We start from the raw sequence: 20687 nt of genomic DNA, 5'->3' as shown, positions 1-20687 counted from the left end.
CAGCTATTAGGAAGGTTCAAAGATGACAAAGGTACACTCATCTCAAAAGGTGTCCTGGGAAACAACAGGTAGAAACAGACACAAGCTGTACTAAGGGAAAAATTCAATTAGATGTAAGAGGAAAATTTTTACCATGAGCATAATCAAGCCATGGGACAGGTGCCTAGGGAGGCTGTGGCACCTACTCCTTGGAGACACTCAACACTCAACTAGACACTGCCTTAAGCAACATGATCTAACAGCAAAGTTGGCCCTGCTCCGAGCAGTGTTTGGCCCAACTGACCTCCAGGAATCTCATCCAAACTTCATTATTCTAAGACTAACTCAGAATACAGCTCCCAGCAGGCGACAGCTTCTATAATATACAGTCTTTACTTGAAGAAAGGACTTAGCAGACCAAAACGACTATTAATCTGATGGCCTCTTTTTTTTCCCCAAAGAGTCCCTCTATCTTAAGATCTGAAAATGAATGCAGAGTTTTAGGGGCAAGAGGTGCTACTACTATGCATGAGGCAGGACAAGCAAGTGCAATAGCTGTGATAGCAGTATAAGTCTGATTAAAATATTAGTACTTAAATTATTATTTTCCACATTCATCTGAATGTACTGAACAGTTAACTGAGGTGACAGACTAAGTTAGCTCAGTCCTTCCTTAAACTTAACTTCTTGTAATTGAGCAGAAACATTCACATGGAATGAGTTATTCTAGTGCAAATGATCTTTTGTACTCAAGTCAATTTTTTTTCTGGTAAATTTTCTGTGGATGTGTTTTACAAAACGCAAGCTAATTCAGAGGGTTTCTTTTAAAAGGAAAGGTTTTGAGATCTTCCTAACTTTAGTCCAAAACTGCACAACTTAAGCACCTTTGTAATGACTTGTAGAGAAACGCAGTGATGCACATTTACAGATATGATTAATCCTGTATGTACTGCAACAGTGTCACATACAGAATTATTATTAATCATTACAACTCATGACAATTACTAATACATCTCAGTAAATACTCGTAAATGACAACAACAGCTTGGAAAATTTAGCCAAATGTTTGTAAAGTTGCAAGCTACATGTAGTAGCACAGTAGACATAAGCTTTGATTAATAATTAGTATTGTAGTAGAATAGTAACAATAACATCAACCAATAATGCTCAGGTAATCATGCAATGCTGTACTTAAAAACAAAAGAAAAGTAAATGGGCATTCTGTGAAAATTCCACTGGTCTGACTTCCACTAATGTTGACTACTGGCTATTCCCAGCAATGTTGAACACCACGAGACAATCCCAGCCTCTCAGAGCATGTAGACAGTTAAGCTAATTATAAGTGGGTTAAGTTCTCCTTGCTCATCAAATTACTTTCAAAGCACTGTAAGATAACTATTTATTGCAACTTCCTACCAGTTTCCTGGTTGTGGGAAAAGCCTTTTAGAAGGGGTAGGAAAAAAAGGACTGGGAAGAAAACCCCACGAGAATGTTCAAATGGCATAACAAAAGAACAGAGCAAACCAAGAGAGATGTCACACAGCAGTCACAGAGACACACCACCACACACCACCACACACATGCACTGTACCAGGGTCTCTCATACTTGTGGCAGAGGAGGGAGTACTACAACTCAGCAACCAGTCTGCAGTATTTAACACAGTCATGTTGTCTCCTGTTGAGAACAGGAATGGTATAGCAGTTCATTCTCCCAATGTCTGTTCAGTGTACCTGAGAAGTCCTCAAAGCAATTAAGTGCCTTAAGTCTTTTAACTGCACTGTATTGTTTTTATGGGTATTATTTTAACTGGTTTATTTATGCATGTATAATATAGAGGCATCTAGTTATTCGAGTTCTCTAATGGTATGTTTGAAGTTTTCTCTTTTTTTGCTGGAATAAGTATTCTACTTAAAAATGTGGTTCAAGCCTTCTTTGCAGAGCTCTGTTACTCTCACAAGCACATACACTTTTTACTCACACTGACAGACTTTTTTTAAAATAGGGATAAATGAATAAAATGCTCTACATTGTGGTCAGAAAGAACAAACAAACAAAAAATTTTCCTAGAGTAAATTGTTAAAATAGATGGCAATGTATAAACTCTAAAAAAGAAGGCTGAAACTCTAGCTTGACTCATATCCATGGCGTCACTTTCATAGACTGCACCTCAGAATGTGGTACTCTGCCTCCCACTGCTCCAATTCAGCTATAGTATAACCGATTATCTGAAAGCATTGGAACATCTGTGTTGTAGCTGCATGATAGTGCTGTCCCTACAGTAAAACTTACAGCAGTAATAACCAGCTACTTCTGAGGAAAAGGTAACAATGTCTTTATGACAAACTTCCATTACCTCCCAAGAAATGGAATTCATCATGAAAAAAATTACCTAAGCCTAATTTTGATGTACTTCTTTTGACAGTGATTTTAATTTAACCTAACTACCTATGTAGTTCAGGGGGTAAGAGTAAATTATTATTCATCAATGAAATATGACACAGAAAATGTAATTTATTTCAAGTTACCAACAGGTATAAGCAAGCCTTTAACACTGTGTTCAAGTCAACCATTCCAAATCTTTCATTGTTTCACCTTTGTAACTTGTTTCAATGCTGCCTCTTACTTCAATTGGTGCAAACTGAAGAAGTGGTTAGAATTAGAGATTTATACTTTTATGACTGCCATTTTTTCATAATTCTTGTTGGGTACTTATAAATGGGTATATATAATTCTTGAAATTATGCTAAAAAATGCATATGACTAAAAACTAGCCAAAACTTTGTATGTGCCAGCAGTGTCTTATACTTACCTCCTGTTCCATTTGTTGTAACTGATGTGCTACTAAGACTAGACTTATCCAGTTTGGAACTACCTGATGCATCACTACTTCCAACAAGATTATGAGGACTGGCTAGATCCTGCATTTCCATAGACCTGTTAAAAAAGAAGATGACAGTATTATGGACTATTATTACTATAGTATTACTATTATCTGCTTTTTCTTTAATAACTTTTTTTTATATGGAGAGTTTGCAAAGCAGTCAGATTAATAAATTAATACAGGTTCCTTTGACATCTTCTTTGCTTTTTACCAAATCTAGGAAAGTAGCTCATAATTTTATATGAATAGCAACAATGCCAGTATTTTTCTCTTTTCCTTTAGGTATTACGAAGTGACATAGGCTTATGAAACTGTTCAAAGAGCTTGTAAAAGATGTGCATGAGGTAGTGCATATATATGGATGAACAGATGGAGAGATGAATGGACAAATTCAGGTAATAGGTACTTCTTAGAAGAAAATAGAGAAATTTGGTGAAAAGTCAGTCATTGCAGAAAGTCAAAATAGGAACTTCTGCCTCCTGCTATCTGTATTCCAACCACCAGCAGTCACTGCATCCACACTAAATCACAGGTACAGGCCATACAAGCGAATGAAAAGAACTTTCATGTACATCTGGAAGATTCTTCACTCTTACAAATATGTATATTCTTATTAGATCACTTATCCTTGTTTTGTTCTGAGTAATTTCTAGGAAGCTTGCAAAATTTCAAGTGGATTAGATTGCAACGGATTCCAGGATCACAGTTACACTGGGGGCCTGTAGATGGCTTTAAAGCAGAGATAACAGATCTGCCTTCTGCAGACAAAGCAGACAAGGAACATTTCTTGTCTAACCAGTAATTGTAATCCAATTTGCAGTGTATGTTCACTTACTCCTTGCTTCATTTATAAATTAGACAGATTTTTTTCCCCCAAAGAAACATTTTTGCTATATATAAGCAAAATGGCCAGCCCATCTGCAACAGGAGAAGCATTTACCATATGTATACTGCAAAGGCCAACAGGAAGATTGTCTCACAGAGCTGTAAAAGCCAAATTACACTGTACAAGGCTGAGATGGCTAGGAAAGAGATGAACAGTTGGGATAGTTCAGTAAGAACAATGGCTCTTGTATATTCATATTGTGACCAGGACAATCAGTGGCAGATTGTTGAGGCAATACCCAGCATCTTCAGTATTTATTCCAAGTTTCACTTTGAAATTACCTATATTCTGTGCTCCTACACATCCCCCTCTGTGGGGAAAAAAAGCCAAACAAAACCCCACTACCTTTCCATCAAATATGAGTCTGCTATCTGAATCTACATTTCTTCCCTCCAGAGAATGAAATTATCTCCCATTTTGTGCTCCTAATTCTGCTGATCTCCTGGATGCTTCAGCCTTCCTCACATCGCGTTCATTTAACCCAAGATATAGATTCAGAGCCTTCATGTACTGAATATGCTCAAGAAAATGTAGGAAATACTACATCTCAACTGGGAAAATGAACAAAGGCCTTACCCAAAGGCACATGAAATAAAGAATCCCATTTACTCAAGTAAATGCCTATGTCAACCACGAGACGCACCAATATGCCACTGGCAGGATAGCCTTCCCAGCAGCAGTCTGGATGAGCAGGGAAAAACTGATCTTGTTGGAGGCCATGCATCAGTAGGTAAGAATTTTACAGCCATATTCAAGGAAATGCCAAGGCATAAACTGAGATCTGAACTGCATTGAACCCAATTTGTTCATCTAGTTGTATACACATTTCTACACATCTGTCAGCAGTGAATTATATTTATTGTCTACTGGAAATGTGATCAGTGTTAGATGAAATAAAATGAACTCAAGTTGTTTACAAGTCTGTCAATTTTTGTTTAGTAGTTTCGGTACAAGGATAGCAGCTAAAGGTTAAAAAAATTCCGTGAGTTTCCATCTTGTATGTATTTAAGGGAGCAGAAGAATGCTAAATGAAATAAACAATGCATGTTTCATTGCATATACAGTGTAATGCTCCCCACGTGTTCACTTAGCAGTTTTAAATGCCATGATTTCCTGTGGAAGTATGATCAGCCCACAGATATCTAATGGGCAGTTCCAGCTTAGAAAGTTCACATCTGATTTTTTTTTCTTGGTCAGCATGAAAAAATTATAATAATTTCTTTTCAGACAGGCATATATCATCACCACAGATGCAAATACTTCAGCAGTATTTGATAAGCAAAATTACTGGTTTATGCAGCTAGTGTATATAAGAAATATCCATCTTAAGCACTTTTTACACTCAAATGAATCAGGTTTTCTTAATCATATCAGACTTTCTTAATCAGAAGACTAAGTCCAGTGACTCTCATTTGCTTGGCAAAGAAAATAAACAATCAAACTTTGTAAAAGGAATAGTTTTTGTTCCAAGCCAGTATGAAACCTTCTGTGTAGAAAAGTAGTCTTATCATCCTAATTTGTTTTCTATAACAAATGGCATCCCAGCCCACAGACATGGCAAGTTAAATTAACTAAAACTATTTTAGAAGTAGTGCATTCACAGACATTTTCTCTGTATGAGTAAAACACATCTTGCACTTATTGGTAGTCTATTAAGAAAAAAAGAATATCCAAAGCAATAAAAAATTTCACAGAACCATGTGCATACTCTACTTATCCTAGGTGCTCCATCCCGTGTGAGCAAGTACAGGGATTACTTTAATATATCCCTATGTGATTTACTTATTGAAGTACACTACTTTCTGTGTAACACATGTCATTCAATTCACCTTTCTGGATGCATTTAGTTTACCTTTAGCCTAAAAAATTCTCAGGAAGATGTAACAGACTTACTAAAATCTTACCTTTCAGTGAATGGAGGATTCAGGAAAAATGCCTAGTAAAATGGATGAAATAATTCCAACATCTTGAATTCATTTTGTCAAACTAAATGTTTATCAGAGTACTGCTTTCACTGACTTAATCAGAAGCAGGTTCAGTATGTGCTTTCATGCACTAAAAAAAAGTTTAAAAGGGAGATCTCTGAAAGACCAATTAATATGTTTAAGTTTATGCAGCTATTTATTAAAGAATGTTTTTCAGTAAATGCAATGTATTTCAATTCAGACATAATAAAGTCTATTGATAAATCTGCTTAAAATACTACACTGTACAACATTATTTTACATATTTTGCTTCTCTGCCAGGCACATAACTGTTTGTGCTTTAGTCTTCCCCCTCCTGCATTGTGTCAGACCTCTTTTTAGAATAATCATGTAAAATGTTAAATTGTATAAAAAGATAAATTTTGGAAGGAAACACACTACTTGCTAAGAAGATGTTTTAATTATCTCTTGACTGTTTGAAGAAGGTTTGCATGATTGCCAGCTCCTGAGCAAAAATTCAAGACCTGGCAAGATGAATTTGTCTTTTATTCTGCTTTGGCTATGCTTAAAGTCTTTGAAAATTGGTATTTGCACATGCTTAGTGGATCATTTCAGAGGCTTACTGGAAAAGTCTATAAAACATCCCATTTCACAAAACAGTCTCCTAGTTCTCAGTGGGCTTTAACTCCAACCTGTGGACAACCGTACCACATTGAAGCAGGTTTGTATCAAATATATGGCTGTGTGGAAACCCTGGGCCTTCCCCATTAAAGCAATTTTTGTTCCCAGGCTTGAAGTTACATCTTTTCAAAGGTTAGCCTATGCTCAGATGCGGATTAAGGAACAGCATCTAAAAAGAAAAATTCCACCCTCTTCTGTCCCACTTTTACAAGGGTGGATGAACAGAATTTGTGCCACACCCCAGACCACCGAAGTGCACAGCCAAGCACGATGACCCAACCTTGCACAGGAAGGTTTAAGTATGGCTAAATACGACTGCCCCATTTAACAACTCCATCTCTGTATTTCTGTATAACTCTAACTTGTATTATTTCAACAGTAAAAAGCTCAAGCCTTGCCTCTACGGTTATGTTTTTAAAATTCCTCTTTTTTTCTTTTTCCCTTCATTACAATCACATATCCATTTGTGCACCACTTTTCTTCAGTAGAGTTAAAATCTATTTTCAGAAAACCTGTGTTATAACTCTGTTATCCATTTGCATTTCCAATTTAACTATTATGAACGTGGACTGTGAGCTGGGTCCTTCCACAGCTTGCAACTCTGTTGATTATTCACTAATTCTACAAGATTACATTTAGATAATTTTCTTCTTGAAAGAGATCATGTTATAAAATGAAAACTTTCTGCAACATAATCTGCTTTAATTACAGTTCAACCTTTTTTACCAACAAAACTAAAAGCATGAAATAATTTGTCAAAGATTTATAAAAGAATAAATATTCTATTGTGAAAACTTCAAATCCCAGCCAGAACATTTTAAAAATACTAATTCCTCTCTGTGAAGAATTTACTGCAAAATCCAAATTACAGGAATACTGAAAGAAGGACTGGTTAAAGGCTATTGAAATTGGAATTATTTCATTCAGTTTAGAAATTAATCATAAAAAAAATTTAAAATGATTTCGCAGGATTTTTCTTTTTAAAATTCCTTGGTAGGAAATTCACTGCACAACTTTCTTTAGAAGAATCTTACAAAACTTCATTGTGGAAAACATACATGCTTTTTATTAGGAGTATTAGTATTATTACTTTTGTTTGGTTGCTTTGGTTTTGTTTGTTCTGGGGTTTTTTGTTAGTTTCCCCCCCTGCTCTTCTTATACCTCTCCTGCCGTAACCCCAGTTCTTACATATCCCAAACTTTCTCACTTTCTGGAGCCTTGTCCAATTAGGATGACAGCTACCTTGGAGCTTCAGAAATTAAACAAATGGGGAATTTCCCTTTATTTAAAATTAACTTTTTGCACAATATGAAAGTTGGGTAACAGAGCTGTTCAAACTCGGCTAAAACTGTTTCCTACTGCTGTCAGCTCAGCTCTCAGACCAACTACACTGTTTTGAAGACAAGCAGAGTCTTTTTTTTTCCATTTCCCACATATATTTTTTTAGCCTGGTCTTTCAGCCACTTTCTGAACAGGACTAGCGAGCTTACCTCTCTTTCACATGCAGTCTGAACTAGCTCATACAAGCCTTTCATGCTGACAAAAAAATCAAAATGGATGCACATACACAAAAGTTATTAGTTCAATAAAATCTACATAAAATCTGCAATAAAGTTTAAAACAATCAATAACATAGATACATCATAACTATAAAGGTTTTTTTTCTTAGTGTTTTGATTGTTTGGGATTTTTTTAACTAAATTTTACACATTACATTCATAGTTACGTGAGATATTTTTCATATTTACTTGCACCTATAGGAACTGTAAGTAATGTAATTAAAAATAAGTTTCACCAACCCTTGAACACTCTTCAAAGAACACAGTGGGCTGTAAGAAAGAAGGTGGAGAGAGAGAGATTCTGGATGATGGACAGGTTTCCAGAGAATGTACACATGCATACAAATATATGTACACTAACACACAGCTACACGCAAACTTTTAATAATTTTAATAAATATACACACAGATGTGTCTAAGTGTATAAATACACAACAAAAAACTTCCCAACATTGTTCCACAAAAGATTTCCACAAATAGTGCAACACAGCACACACCCTGGGAGCACTCTTCAATTAAGTAACATTTCTAATTATTTCATCAACTCCAAAATACAGGTTAATAGACAGTATTTTCCTTTCCAGGTGCTTTTACTGTGTATGGCAATCTTTGCCATCTTTTTGTCACTGTAAAAGGTAAGGAAGAAACAGCAAAACCAATGAGATAAATTTATTCCATTGAGACAACTGCCCCTCTTGTTTTCCCCAGCTCACCAACACCTCCTGTATATCTTCTCAAGCTTAACAAATGGCCAAAATAGCAGAACTTTTGCTATACTAGGCACAATATTGCAGAAATGCCCCTCCAGCATGTGAATTCTGGGAGCTTGCCACAGTTAAAAACAAATAATACTGCTGGACACTAGCAAGACCTCCTTCCCACTCTCTCTGAGGCCTCCTTTTGTAACTTGGAAAGCAACCTGATACAGTGCTAAGAAGAAGGAAAAAATGTCATGTTAGATTGATAAAACCAGCAAATGCTCCTCAGAGTTTTATTTTATTGCCTTTTTTTTTAACAATACAGAAAACAAGTGTTAAATTTTTGCAACCATTTGGGGATAGGAGGGGGATTATGGCTGTGTAATTTCTATTTCTCATGTATTTGTAAGTAGAGTGTCAACACTCATACTAAAAAAGTAATGGAAAGAAGCAAAATAATGCCACATTGATATTCAAAAAAACCCCACTTTTGTCAGTCTATTATCAATGTCAGATAGAAGGTATCAAAAAGAAGGAACCTTAGTGAAACAAAGAATTAAAACATTAGAGTTTTTCTACCATGTTAAGAAATACCACATAGGTAATAAAAAATAAAAATATCATAAAGTTCAGCTTTGCAGAACTGTAAGTATACAGTAAGGACTGTAGTAGATTCCTTGTGGATTATTCATTACAAGCTTAAATATCATCACGCAGCTTCTCAGGGCATGAGTTCAAGCTCACAGGGAAATAACTTCTACCCAGAGACTGCAATAACTGGAGTGTGGAGAGGGTCCCTGCAGTATGAAGCAACAATAATTTCAGGGAAAAAAACATGCCTGATTTTTTTTAAATAATGTAAGGTAAACATACGCAGGTATTCTTCCCAAGAATGCCAAGGCAGCGGAAGGATTGAAAAAAAAAGGTTTATTTCAGATGCAAGGATCATTTTTTTACGATGCAGCACACACCGGACCTTCACGGGTAAAAGGAAATGCCCCGCCTTCTCCAGGTTCCTTGCACCCCCAGTCTCTTCCCCCCCCCCCCACCCCCCCCCCCCCCCCTCCCCCAAGGCCTTGTACATGTCTGCAAACATGTTATCTCTGCATACCACTGAGAAAAATAGCTTGCAACTTTACATCTAACCCATTTGAAAAGGCATTTTGTAGTTTTCCTAAGCAAAACAAGTTCTAGATTTCCATCACAAATTCTTGTGCAATTGCACCTATCCCTACAAATAGCTTTTTTGATTTCAAATAAACTGCTTGTCTTGCGGAGGATGGGACTCCTTAGGTAATTCTTTGAGGCATAAAGTGGCACTGGTTGTGACTGTATCTCAGTTTTGGTTGTGACTGTATCTCAGTTTTGCTTTCCTGCCTATTGTCCTTCTCTTGGCTATTCAATATCTAATACCAGGAAAAAAAACCCTCATGCAGACAGTATTACTTTACAGGAGCTGTCTGACAGACAGACAGTGTCAGTGCCTCGGATACACTTGATGCAGAGAGCTCAGCTGAGAACGTGGGTAAGCAGGTTCGGTGACAAAGGCCAGCACTGTAGTTTGCCTCCTTACACCATTCACAGCTAGAGAAAAAAGACATTTCTTTTAACAGCACTGCAACTTCTTCCCCACCCCCCATTCCTATTTCCCCAGTTAGGCTTTGGCTATCATCCTCCTGGCTATGACTGTGTGCCACCTTGAGCTTCTCTGTGCTTCCTAGCAACTAGGAGTCAGGTATTTTTTGTCTTTATTAAATCTATGTTTCCCTCTTTTCTCACTGCATGAGCAACTGCCAAAGGCCAAAGCTTTTAGTAATCTAGTATAATGCTATTGTTGTAGTAATAAGCAGATATAGTTTTAGTGAAAGGGATATGCGGATTTGTTCTTTGTGGGTCTAGTGAGAAAATATGACTAAATACTGTGAAAAATAATTGCTTACAAATTCAAGGGTTCCTTGGTCAGAAAAAAAAAAAAATCTGATATTTTCTTTTCCTGCCTGAGGAAAAAAAAGGTGAAAAGTTTAGGTTTGCTCTGGTGATGACTAAACACACGAATTTAGATGGCTTGGATTGTCATGCTGTATAATTGCTGAAAACTATTATTTGCTTAGAAGTCAGTAACTGCGTGGTTTCGCTGGTTTCTGATTGACTGAGACATTTTATTTCAGTATAATGTCATTTAATGTGGTTTCCAGAAAACCACTGAAAACTGTCTATTTTAGTACAGTTCAGCTGGCCATAAATCCACATTACATTAATTTTTCACTGCTTTCTGACTTTTATTGGGAATGAATGTAATTTCCTCGACACAATTAAAAGACAAGGTAAAATTAATTTGGATTTCTACATTTTTTGATAAAACACAGAATAATATCTAGGAGCCATTTCTGGATTCTCCCGTTGGACATGCAGTTGATTTGTCCAAAGGCAACAAGGATTAAAATAAATAAATAAAAATCAAGGCAACTCAGGGGAAGGGGAACATACTAAGTTATTTACCTCAGCATAAGCTTCCAGCTCACCCTTCCTGTGCTCAGGAGATTTTTCAGTTACAAAACACAGATTCAGAGCAGTGAAACAGGCAGGCTGTCACTGAAAATATAAGTAACGGGAAGCCCTTTTTTCCATATGGTTCCCCTTTCACCTCATCTCTCCACTCTGAAGTTTAAGATTGATTTGATTTGATGGAGGAAAATGATAGTTTTATATGGGGAACTATTACATTCTGATGTAATAAACTGATGCACACACAAAAAAGCAAAGCTATGCAGAACAATATCCTCTGGCCAGCTGAAACCTAGCCTTTGAGATCTCTTTCCTGAGCTATCCAAATAGGACAGCTACAGTTTTGATGTGATACAATTTTAGCTCAGGATTTACACTCCAGTCACAGGAGGAAGTATCTGGAAAGAGGTAATGTGGTGTCTGAATAAATAATTCCCATCTTCTCAAGTAAAAAGTTAGCTGGTTGGAGAAAACCACTCCAGAGGCCAGACAGAGAACATGTAAACTAATAAGCAACAAGGACCAAGGACTGAAGGAATGGCAGACAGAACGGTAGGATGCTCATTTCTCTTATCCATGTACAGGCTGGCCCATGCTGAGCCTGGGTTGTACTGGAGCATGTGCCAGATGGCATGCACCAAACCCCTGCCTGGCACAACTCCAAGAGTAGTCATGATCCTGTGCCACAGCTCAGGCTCAGACAGGGGCACATTTCACACACTGTCACAAGCTTGACCCCACAGCCCATGGGCTGCATTATGCAGTTCCTAGTCCCAGTGCAAACAAAAAACACATAAAGGTACACAGGCACCTGCTACTTAAAAAAAAAGATGACTAGAGTAGGTTTTGAAGTCCTTATGTGAGTATTTAAATAAATCAAAAGTGATAATGACACCACAGTTCCACAGGGAGCTGTCAAGTATTTAACTTACATTAAATACAAACTACCAGTTTACAGATACATAAGATCTAAATGCAAGTCTTTGGATCTCAGGGCCACATTTTCAAAGAGCAGTTCACCCAACAGCTTCTGATCACTTCCAGATGTGACTGGCACTTGCAAATACTGTGGTTCTTACAACATGATGTGCTGTGTCATAAACAAATAACAAACACTTCTGTGGAGATGGCTGGAACTCAAACAGCAAGCCTGTGGCCTTCCCTCCTACGCCACAACTTCTGCAGAACAACTGCTCAGAGTCACATCTGAAAAATCTGCTGGGAATTTCAGAATCTCTTCTGCATCTCTGAGAGGTGACCTAGTTGGACATAAGGAACATGTAACAAACCCAGTGACTGAAGAATCTCACTAAGTCTTTCTTTGGTGTTTTTAAGTCTGATTTGAGCAACAAAGACTATTTCTTATACATCCAGAGGAATGTGGTGATGATCAGCTCTGCCAATTAGTAGCCTGTTGCTAATCTGTCCTTTGTAAGACATAGCCTTCGAAGGCACACCGCTTACTGAACAGGATTTCAAAACATCTCAGGGAAAACACAATGCAGTAAGACATGACATCTGATTTTAAGCGGAACAATGACAGGAGTATTCAAAGGGCTACCTGAAGCCCTGACTTCCTATGGACAATAAACAGGGGATGCTCTAGCATCTCTGCTCTTCAATGAGAGGAAATGCCCTCTTCCAAACCACACATTAATGACAGACTGAGATGGAAAGAAGCATCAAAACTCAGAAGGTCTTTCAAATCCTTGGTACTTAGCCATACATGCAAAAAAGGAATTTCTAGGGATAACTTCATAACTATGTTATCTTCCAGTTACCTTTTTTGGAGAGAAAGTGATAAAATTCCTCATACACGTCCCTAGAGTGCTGCAGACCTGCTTTTTTATATTTATATTACTAATTAAAATGATGTAGTGCTACTGTTATTAATTTCAGTATAATAATGTCAACTGTATTCATGTCAGACAATATTTAAGCAAACCTAAAACTGGGAAATCAGGGATGAAAGGCTGGGAATTTTGCTGTTGGCTTCAATGGAGTCTGGACCGCATGATGTAAGTGTGAACCCATATTTTCATTAAAAAAAAAGGGATGGGTTGTATCTGACTCGCCCTAAATTGAGATGTCTGTTATATTTCAAACTAGTTATTGAAACATGGTTCTTCTTCAGCAGGGAATGCCCACAGGAGAAGACACTCTTTCAGGTGTGCTGTATTAGAGTGACCATAGCTCATTTCAATGTAATTTCTTCAGCTACAAGTATAGGGGCCTTTCAAGAACTTTATCTGCTTCTAGAAAGGATGAGTTATGATGACAGACTGGGCAGAATACAGGAGTTGCCAGAAACTTGTAGTTTTCATTCTCCATTCATATTTTAATGGAAACATTTTGAATCTTCTCTGGGATTTTTTTTTTTTTTGGTAAATATAAAATACAGAGAGTTATTGGCAAGCAGCCCTAATGTGGGAAACATTAACGTATCTCACTTTTAACAGTGAAGTTCCCTTTATAAGTTAAACTTGATCTGAATCTTGGCTCCCAAGACAAATATTCTGTAGTTTACCTCATGTGGAGCACATTATGTTTGGCTCCAAAACAGTTTGTGTCAAAAGCAATTATTTCTGCCTTCTAATCACAGTCCCAACACTGAGTTTGATTTAGAATATAAAACTTGCTGTCTGCCTGATGCTTTAACTGATTCAGCATTTGATCATTCCTGTAAGGTGTACCTGGGCATAGCCATTTTGGATGGCAAGGTACACTAGATGCACTAGACATGCTTCATATATCCCTTTTTAATTATTCCCAGGAGACCTTACTGCTTGTACATCTGAAAGAACTTTTCAGAACTAATTACATTCAAAACAAAGAGAATGATGCTCTGATAAAGGTACTGATGCTGGCTGCCCTTTACAATTGGTACCAAATGATTGAATTTCACTTTGCTGTTTGATTTCCCCAAGTTATTTTATACTTTGAGACTTAAAGCATACACACAGTTTTTATGTACCTTTTTCATTTTGGGTGAAGTAGGTGATTTTTCTAAGAGTTAATAAATACCTGTCGCTAAGAACTCTGGGGCACAATTCCCCCCCCTCCCTAAATTATCCCCTTGGGCCACAAGAAGGGGCAGGTAGCAGCTGCAAATCTGTAACACCTCCAGTTCCAGCTCAGCCTGCAAGCCTGCATGCTGATAACTCTGTTGCCAGGCCAGGGCATACCTGTCTGGCTGGCCAAAGCCACTGGAGCGGGGCACCAGCAGAGCTAGAGCTCCAGCCCTCACTGCCCTGGCGCACACACAGCAGCATTGGAACCAGCCTCTCTGATGGTTACCATCCTTTATAGCTCCCTCTGCTAAAAGCCCAGCTTACACCAAATGGTTTGATCTCACAAAGACTTCTGACATACCGCCTAGTCTTTTAAAATCATTAAATATCCACTTTCGTCCAAGTCCTGAGGGAAAAACATGGTAAAGGAAAACAAGTCACTTGGTGCTGTTGGTTCTTAAGTTCACCCACATCTATATTGCAGATATATCTGTAACTTCACTGGTTTTAGCACAGGTTCCCCAGCCGTTCCCCAAGAACCTGGTTTGCAAGACAGGGCACTAGGATACGAGATGTTAATAACAACATGATCGCTTTTTATAATTCAATTATTCTTGTGTCTCAGCAAATGTTAAAATACTGCTGCTGTGAAGCATGGTATAATAATGAAACACTAAGGGGGATGAATATGTTTCTGTGGTACTATTTTGAGAAAGTCATGAAAAGGATTGCATCTTTGAGAGCACAGAGGTTTATTTTCTATTTAATTTAATCTACATAATTAGAAGGAAAATAAGACATAAGCCTGAAATAACACAGGAATAAAACATGATCTTATGTCTAGTCACCTGCCAATTACTTCGACACTGAAAAACAAATAAAATCTCAAAACCCTTAAAAATTAAAGTGACAGAGATTTAGTTGTAAATTGAAACAGAACTTAAATGGAATTCACCAAACAGGATGTTCTCCCTCTCTGCCCTCACACCACACAATAAATAATTGTTAAAAAGTTGATCTGTGGAATTGCTTTATTTATTTGGGCACTATATACGCCTTTCTCCATAGCTCTGCCAAACATACCTTCCCACAGACTTGCTGCTTCAGTCCTGGGCCTCTCTTAAATGGCAGACACAAATCCCCTATGAATTAGATTGAGACCATCATGTTCATTTTCACATTTAACCAAATCCAGATTTGAACTTAGGTTTTCAAAGGTGGACGGTGAGTGAAAGGCAAGTATATTTCATGCTTCAAGGGGAGGTAAAGTTACTTCTACTCTACAAATGACATTAAGAAATTCCCAAAGAAATCTGACAATAATGTGGACTCAGATCACAGTAAATTATATCACTTGGCAGCAAAACTGGAGAACTAAATCCAGAATTGCCAGTAAAACTCAAGACACACGTTTGGATATATGGAGAACTTTGTGATTACTAACAAAAAGGAGCCTTCACAGGCATCTTATGAGACCCATCAAGAACCTTATCAGCTGGCAAGGAGTGTGTAAATTCTGAGGATCAGACGAAAGTTTTTTGCCTTTTTTTTTTTTAAGTAAAAGCATTCAAAAGGAGAAGATAGAACAGACAGACCATCTGCAATGTAACCACATAAAAGACCCCTGGGCAAATCCAAACCCATTAGCAGAAGTGCTTGACAAATCTGCCAAAGAGCCAGATGCCGCTTATGGAGGAGTCTCTTTCCCTCCTTGTCATATGGATCCTCTGACTCCTGTTCCCAGAGGAGAACTACGATTTCTGGTGCTCAGACTAAGCTGCATGTGGAGAAAGCTGAGGTACAGAGCTGCTCTCTGATAAGGCTATCTTAACATGAAGAGGGGAGATCAAGCCTGAAATATTACAGTTGGTTTAACATGCATTTGTGTAACGTATGGAAGATGCAAATGTTAGAAAAAAAGAAAACAAACTTGTAATTAGCTTATTTGCATGTGGTCTCAAGTAGCTAATTTGTAAGTTGTCTCTTTTCATATGGATTTTTTTTGTTCATTCTTGTCCTGGTTTTGGTTGGGATAGAGTTAATTTCTTCCCAGTAGCTTGTACAGTGCTTGTACAGTGTTGAATTCAGTTTGAGAATGTTGATAACACACTGATGTTTTTGGCTTTTGCTAAGTCATGTTTATCCTAAGAACTTTTATTTTTCTTTTCTTCTGTGTCTCACACTCTGCCACTAAGGAGATATGAAAAAGAAAGGCTGGGAGGGAGCATAGCTGGGACAGGTGACCTGAATGGGACAAAGCGATATTCCACATCACTGAATGTCATGCCCAGCATATAAACTGGAGTTTATACTTGGAAGGGGGGCTTATCTGGGTTCTGGAATGGGGTCTGGCATTAGTCAGCAGGTGGTGAGCAATTGTATTGTGCATCACTTGTTTCTTGGGGTTTTTTTCATCATCATTATTATTTACTATGTTTATTATATTTTACTTTATTTCAATTATTAAACTGTTTTATCTCAACCTACAAGTTTTACTTTCTCCTCCCCATTCCACTGGGCTGAGAGCGGGAGGGGTGTGTGTGAATGAGAGGTTGCATGGTGCTTAGGTGCCAGCTGGGATCAAATCTTGACAATTCTATTCTTATTTCCTACATATTTTTTCTTTAATGCCTGCTCAGGATCTTGTAGGATGGCAAAGAAGTGATTTCTGGTGTATTAAATACTAGCACGTATACTAACGGTATGGTGTTAGTTAAATGCTTATTGAGTACATAGACTGACTGATGGTATTTAAAATGTGTCTGAAAAGGTTGTGAAATGTCTAGCCAATAAATGACACTTAGAAATATTTGAGGTAAAAGATGATTCATAGAAAAAGCAACCTGTACCAATCTCAAAATAGGGGAAATGGCCATTTTTTTTCATTGTCTGCATTCTTCTAGGAATTTATTCAACTAGATTTGAAGTGCAAAGTAAGTGGAATCAAATACTTTTACTATTCAGGCTCACCAATGGTAAAATACATTTAGAGTATCCAAGAGGTCAAAGAAGCTGGGATGGAGTCTGAATTAGTTCTGTTGCAATGTGATATGACAAAGCAAAAACAGACCAAGGGAGAAAGAAAAATAACTCCTTCTCATTGTGATTATATGTGTTGCACATGTAAGAAGATCCAACACTGTCATTTTATGGCTCAAAATACAGTTAAATTTTAGGATAAATCTCTAAAAAACTACTGGATTAAGCAAAAGTATCTGCAGGTATAATCTTAGGTTATCTTCTTTCACTCAAAATCAGTATTTACCATATCCAGGACATTCCTGAAAGTTCAAAAATTATTAAAATTTAATGGATACAATAATTAATACAGAAATGCAGAAATGTTCTCTTGAGTAGACTCAAAATCACAAGGCATTTTGATCTCCAAAATCTACAAATTACATTCACTACCAATTTTTTTTTTTCAACTTGGTGATACAAATTTAAAAAAAAAAATGTTCACAACTTCCTGGGTTTTGTTGCTTTCATTTATTTCAAATGTGATCCACCATGGACTCAGGTTAATAGGTCTTAACACTGACATGATTTGGCTTGGGATCACATGGAAAAATTATTATTAATATGACAGAAAATATGTTATGCCCAATTTTAACAAAAAACCCCAGGAATTTGAAACAGACATGAAATATGAAAAATACATTACTTTTATTGTTATAAGCCACAGGGATCTGTTAATATAAACCATTAAAATACTTCCCTGTGATGTCATCAGTTACCATGTATTTGCACTCTAAACAGATTATTGTAATTTCTGTAAACATATCGCATACATTTTTAGAACTCTTTGAGGGCTTGATCCAGAGCCAACAAAAACCGACAGGCAGACAGTGAGCAGTTTCAATAGGCCTTGGGTAATCGGAAGACTGAATTTCTAAAGTTAATGAATGAGAACATCAGTGTTCAGAAGGCAGAGAGATACCACAGAGACTTCTCTAAAAATAGGAAAGATTTGTGCTGCCTGAAAACTACATGCCTGAAAATACAATTCACATAGCAAGGCAACATACTTCTTGTAGCAACTGTTGTGCAATTGTCATGGTTGCTGTATGTCATTCAGTTATACTTTTGTGCATAGTCATCTCCCTAACCATGTTATTTTGATTGATTCCAACTGCCTAAGTGGCATGCAGACTAAATAAGTGCACCAAACCTTTAATAAGTAACAGATTTGTATAAAACATTCTCTGCAAGCTAAGCCTGTGTGTCCCAGAATGTAGCCTTTATAAGAAATCTTATTCCACAATGTAATTATTTTAAAATTGGAAAATTGTTATATGTTTTTTGCCAGTCACTGTCTTGACTGAGAAGTATGGGCTTGATCTTGCCAAACATTTCTCTTAGGTGAAAAGTTTATAACTACAGCGGCCTCACTGACGTGAATTCTATATTCTGACAGACATATACTATCCCTCCTGTTGACTAGTTTTATTTCCAGTTCCCAAAATCACTTGTGGCAATCTTTCAATTTCAACTTTAATTATTCTTTTTCATAACAAATTTGTTTTGCTGTATATGTTCCTCCTTATAGTTTGCCCCAAGCCCCTAGAAAGACTAGGAGCTAGTCACAAAGCATTTTATCCTGGCTAAAGATTAATCTTATTTCTGCATGTATTCTCTTCTGGAACTGAACAGTTTTGCAGAAAAGCCGAATCTGTAAAATCAAAAGAAATGCTTTCATTGCCTTCGGTTATACTGTGTATCTAGCTGGTCTTCTTACAATAAATCAGCAGTGCAACAGGTGGAGTCTGCATGGTTGCTCAAGAGAAGAGGGATACAGTAAGCTGTTTTCCCATCAATAGAAAGAAGATCAGATAAATGGCATTTCAGAAGTGCCTACCTTACACAGCTACTTCAGGATGAGATGAACCTCACCTTCAAAGTCTAAATCAGAGATCTTCTCAATATCTCATTTTCTCAAATGAAACCCATTTACCATGTTACTGTGATCTACAGATAATTCAGTATGAGATACAGTGGAACTACACTACTCCTGACTCAGAAAAGCACTACCCTCTATCCAAGAAAAGCTACAACAGACAATGAACCCTTACCTTCTAAAAAACTTTTAAGACATGGATGGGAAGAAAATAAAGGAGTACAATGCATTTAAACAACAGATATGAAAGCTTGGTAGGCTGGTTTGCTCATGTTTACTGCACTGTTTATTTTTTCTGTTATAATTGCTGAAACTTTAATGACAATTTCCACAGCTATTCCTGGCTTTTCCTTTTTAGCAGTTCAATTGTATGCACCTCTTCACTGTGTAACAGTAATATTGTTCATCTCTTGAACTGCAAATGATTGGGAAGTTATTGCTGGTCTCCCTCTACTAGGAACTGGTATTCAGAGGGTCAGCTGTGTTCAAATAGTCATGGAAAGGCATGACAGTTTCATCAGAGCATCTATCACCTGCCTGTAAAGCCTGGATTTGGGTTGAGGAGTTACAATGTCAGATCTGGCAAATACGGGCAAGCCAATTCCTGACTGAGAGAATCAACCATCACTGCAATCATTCTGAGGTAACAGTATGAAGGTGTTGAGGGAATTAGTCAGGGAAAGAAATCTCACTGTACTTTACACAGTTCAATCTGACGAGAATTAAATACTTTTGATGATCTGGTTGTCTGAAATAAGATGCAGAAGAGACATGTTATTTTTCTTTTCATTTTTTGTTAAATAGATGGATGGTCATGGATACACTGTTCGGTAATGCACACATGCAGTATTAGTGTAGCTCAGATACAGTAAGTATAGTGAACATTGTATACACAACAGTGCGTCCAAATTGCAGAGGAAACAAACTTTGGTCAAGTGAACATAATGTAAAAACTGTGGTAGCTCTCACTGACATTCAATACCATGTATTTACTTGTGAATGCATTAATGACAAAAATTGTCTCTGGACATGTACATGCACTCTGTATCCTGATCAATGAAAAACCATAAGTAGGTATCAAAATGAGACCAGCAAGAAAATGTGAAAGCCTATTTCTCATTCTGAAGTTTTAAGAGAGACTTTTAAAATGAAAGAGAAACAGGAATTCATATCTTTTAAATCCTACTATGTGGTGCACTTTTAAACAGTGTGGGTGTTGAAGAACAGAATAGCAATCATCTGATGAACAGCTGCAATCTATGCTAACAACCTTATTGAAACCCATATTAAATTGAAATACTGGAGACCTTTTTTAAACACATAAGAAATCCCTCTGTGATTTTTTGGATAGCTGCTTTATCTGGCAACTAGATCTGTGCATATGATTCAATATTTATCAGTGATCATAACTGGTGAATTTGTAGTTCAGTAATACATAGGAACAAACTCTAGCTGGTATTAATGCAGTAACTATAATGTCTCTGATTTAAACTCTTCTTACAGTATCTAATAATGTTTTGAAAGGGAGCATTTGCTTAAGAGTGGCTTCTTTTCCCTTTCTTTTGCTTTTAGAATTTGGTTTTTTTAAAGTATATAAGCCAGTAAGAATGAATATCACTGGAAATACTGGATCTCCAGGTTTGTAGTAAAAGTTATGCAACAGG

The 20687-nt window shown here is 37.1% G+C and overlaps 1 protein-coding gene across 3 annotated transcripts in view; it reads right to left on the bottom strand.

The window, feature by feature from the left end:
* EYA4 (EYA transcriptional coactivator and phosphatase 4) overlaps window positions 1-20687 on the bottom strand; it is a 148462-nt gene that overhangs the window by 47001 nt on the left and 80774 nt on the right. For 2 of the 3 annotated variants that reach the window (XM_027633854.1, XM_027633856.1), the window contains exons 4-5: window positions 2790-2914; window positions 1586-1654 (exon numbers count right to left, since the gene is read on the bottom strand). In XM_027633854.1, coding sequence (XP_027489655.1) covers window positions 1586-1654; window positions 2790-2914 — 194 coding nt within the window. Of the gene's footprint in view, window positions 1-1570; window positions 1655-2789; window positions 2915-20687 lie in introns of all 3 variants that reach the window. The other variant, XM_027633855.1, reaches the window with a different exon arrangement.

Source organism: Corapipo altera, unplaced genomic scaffold, assembly GCF_003945725.1.
Source record: "Corapipo altera isolate COAL_440 unplaced genomic scaffold, ASM394572v1 2b, whole genome shotgun sequence".
Lineage (NCBI taxonomy): Eukaryota > Metazoa > Chordata > Aves > Passeriformes > Pipridae > Corapipo > Corapipo altera.
This window is presented reverse-complemented; position numbering and strand designations above follow the sequence as displayed.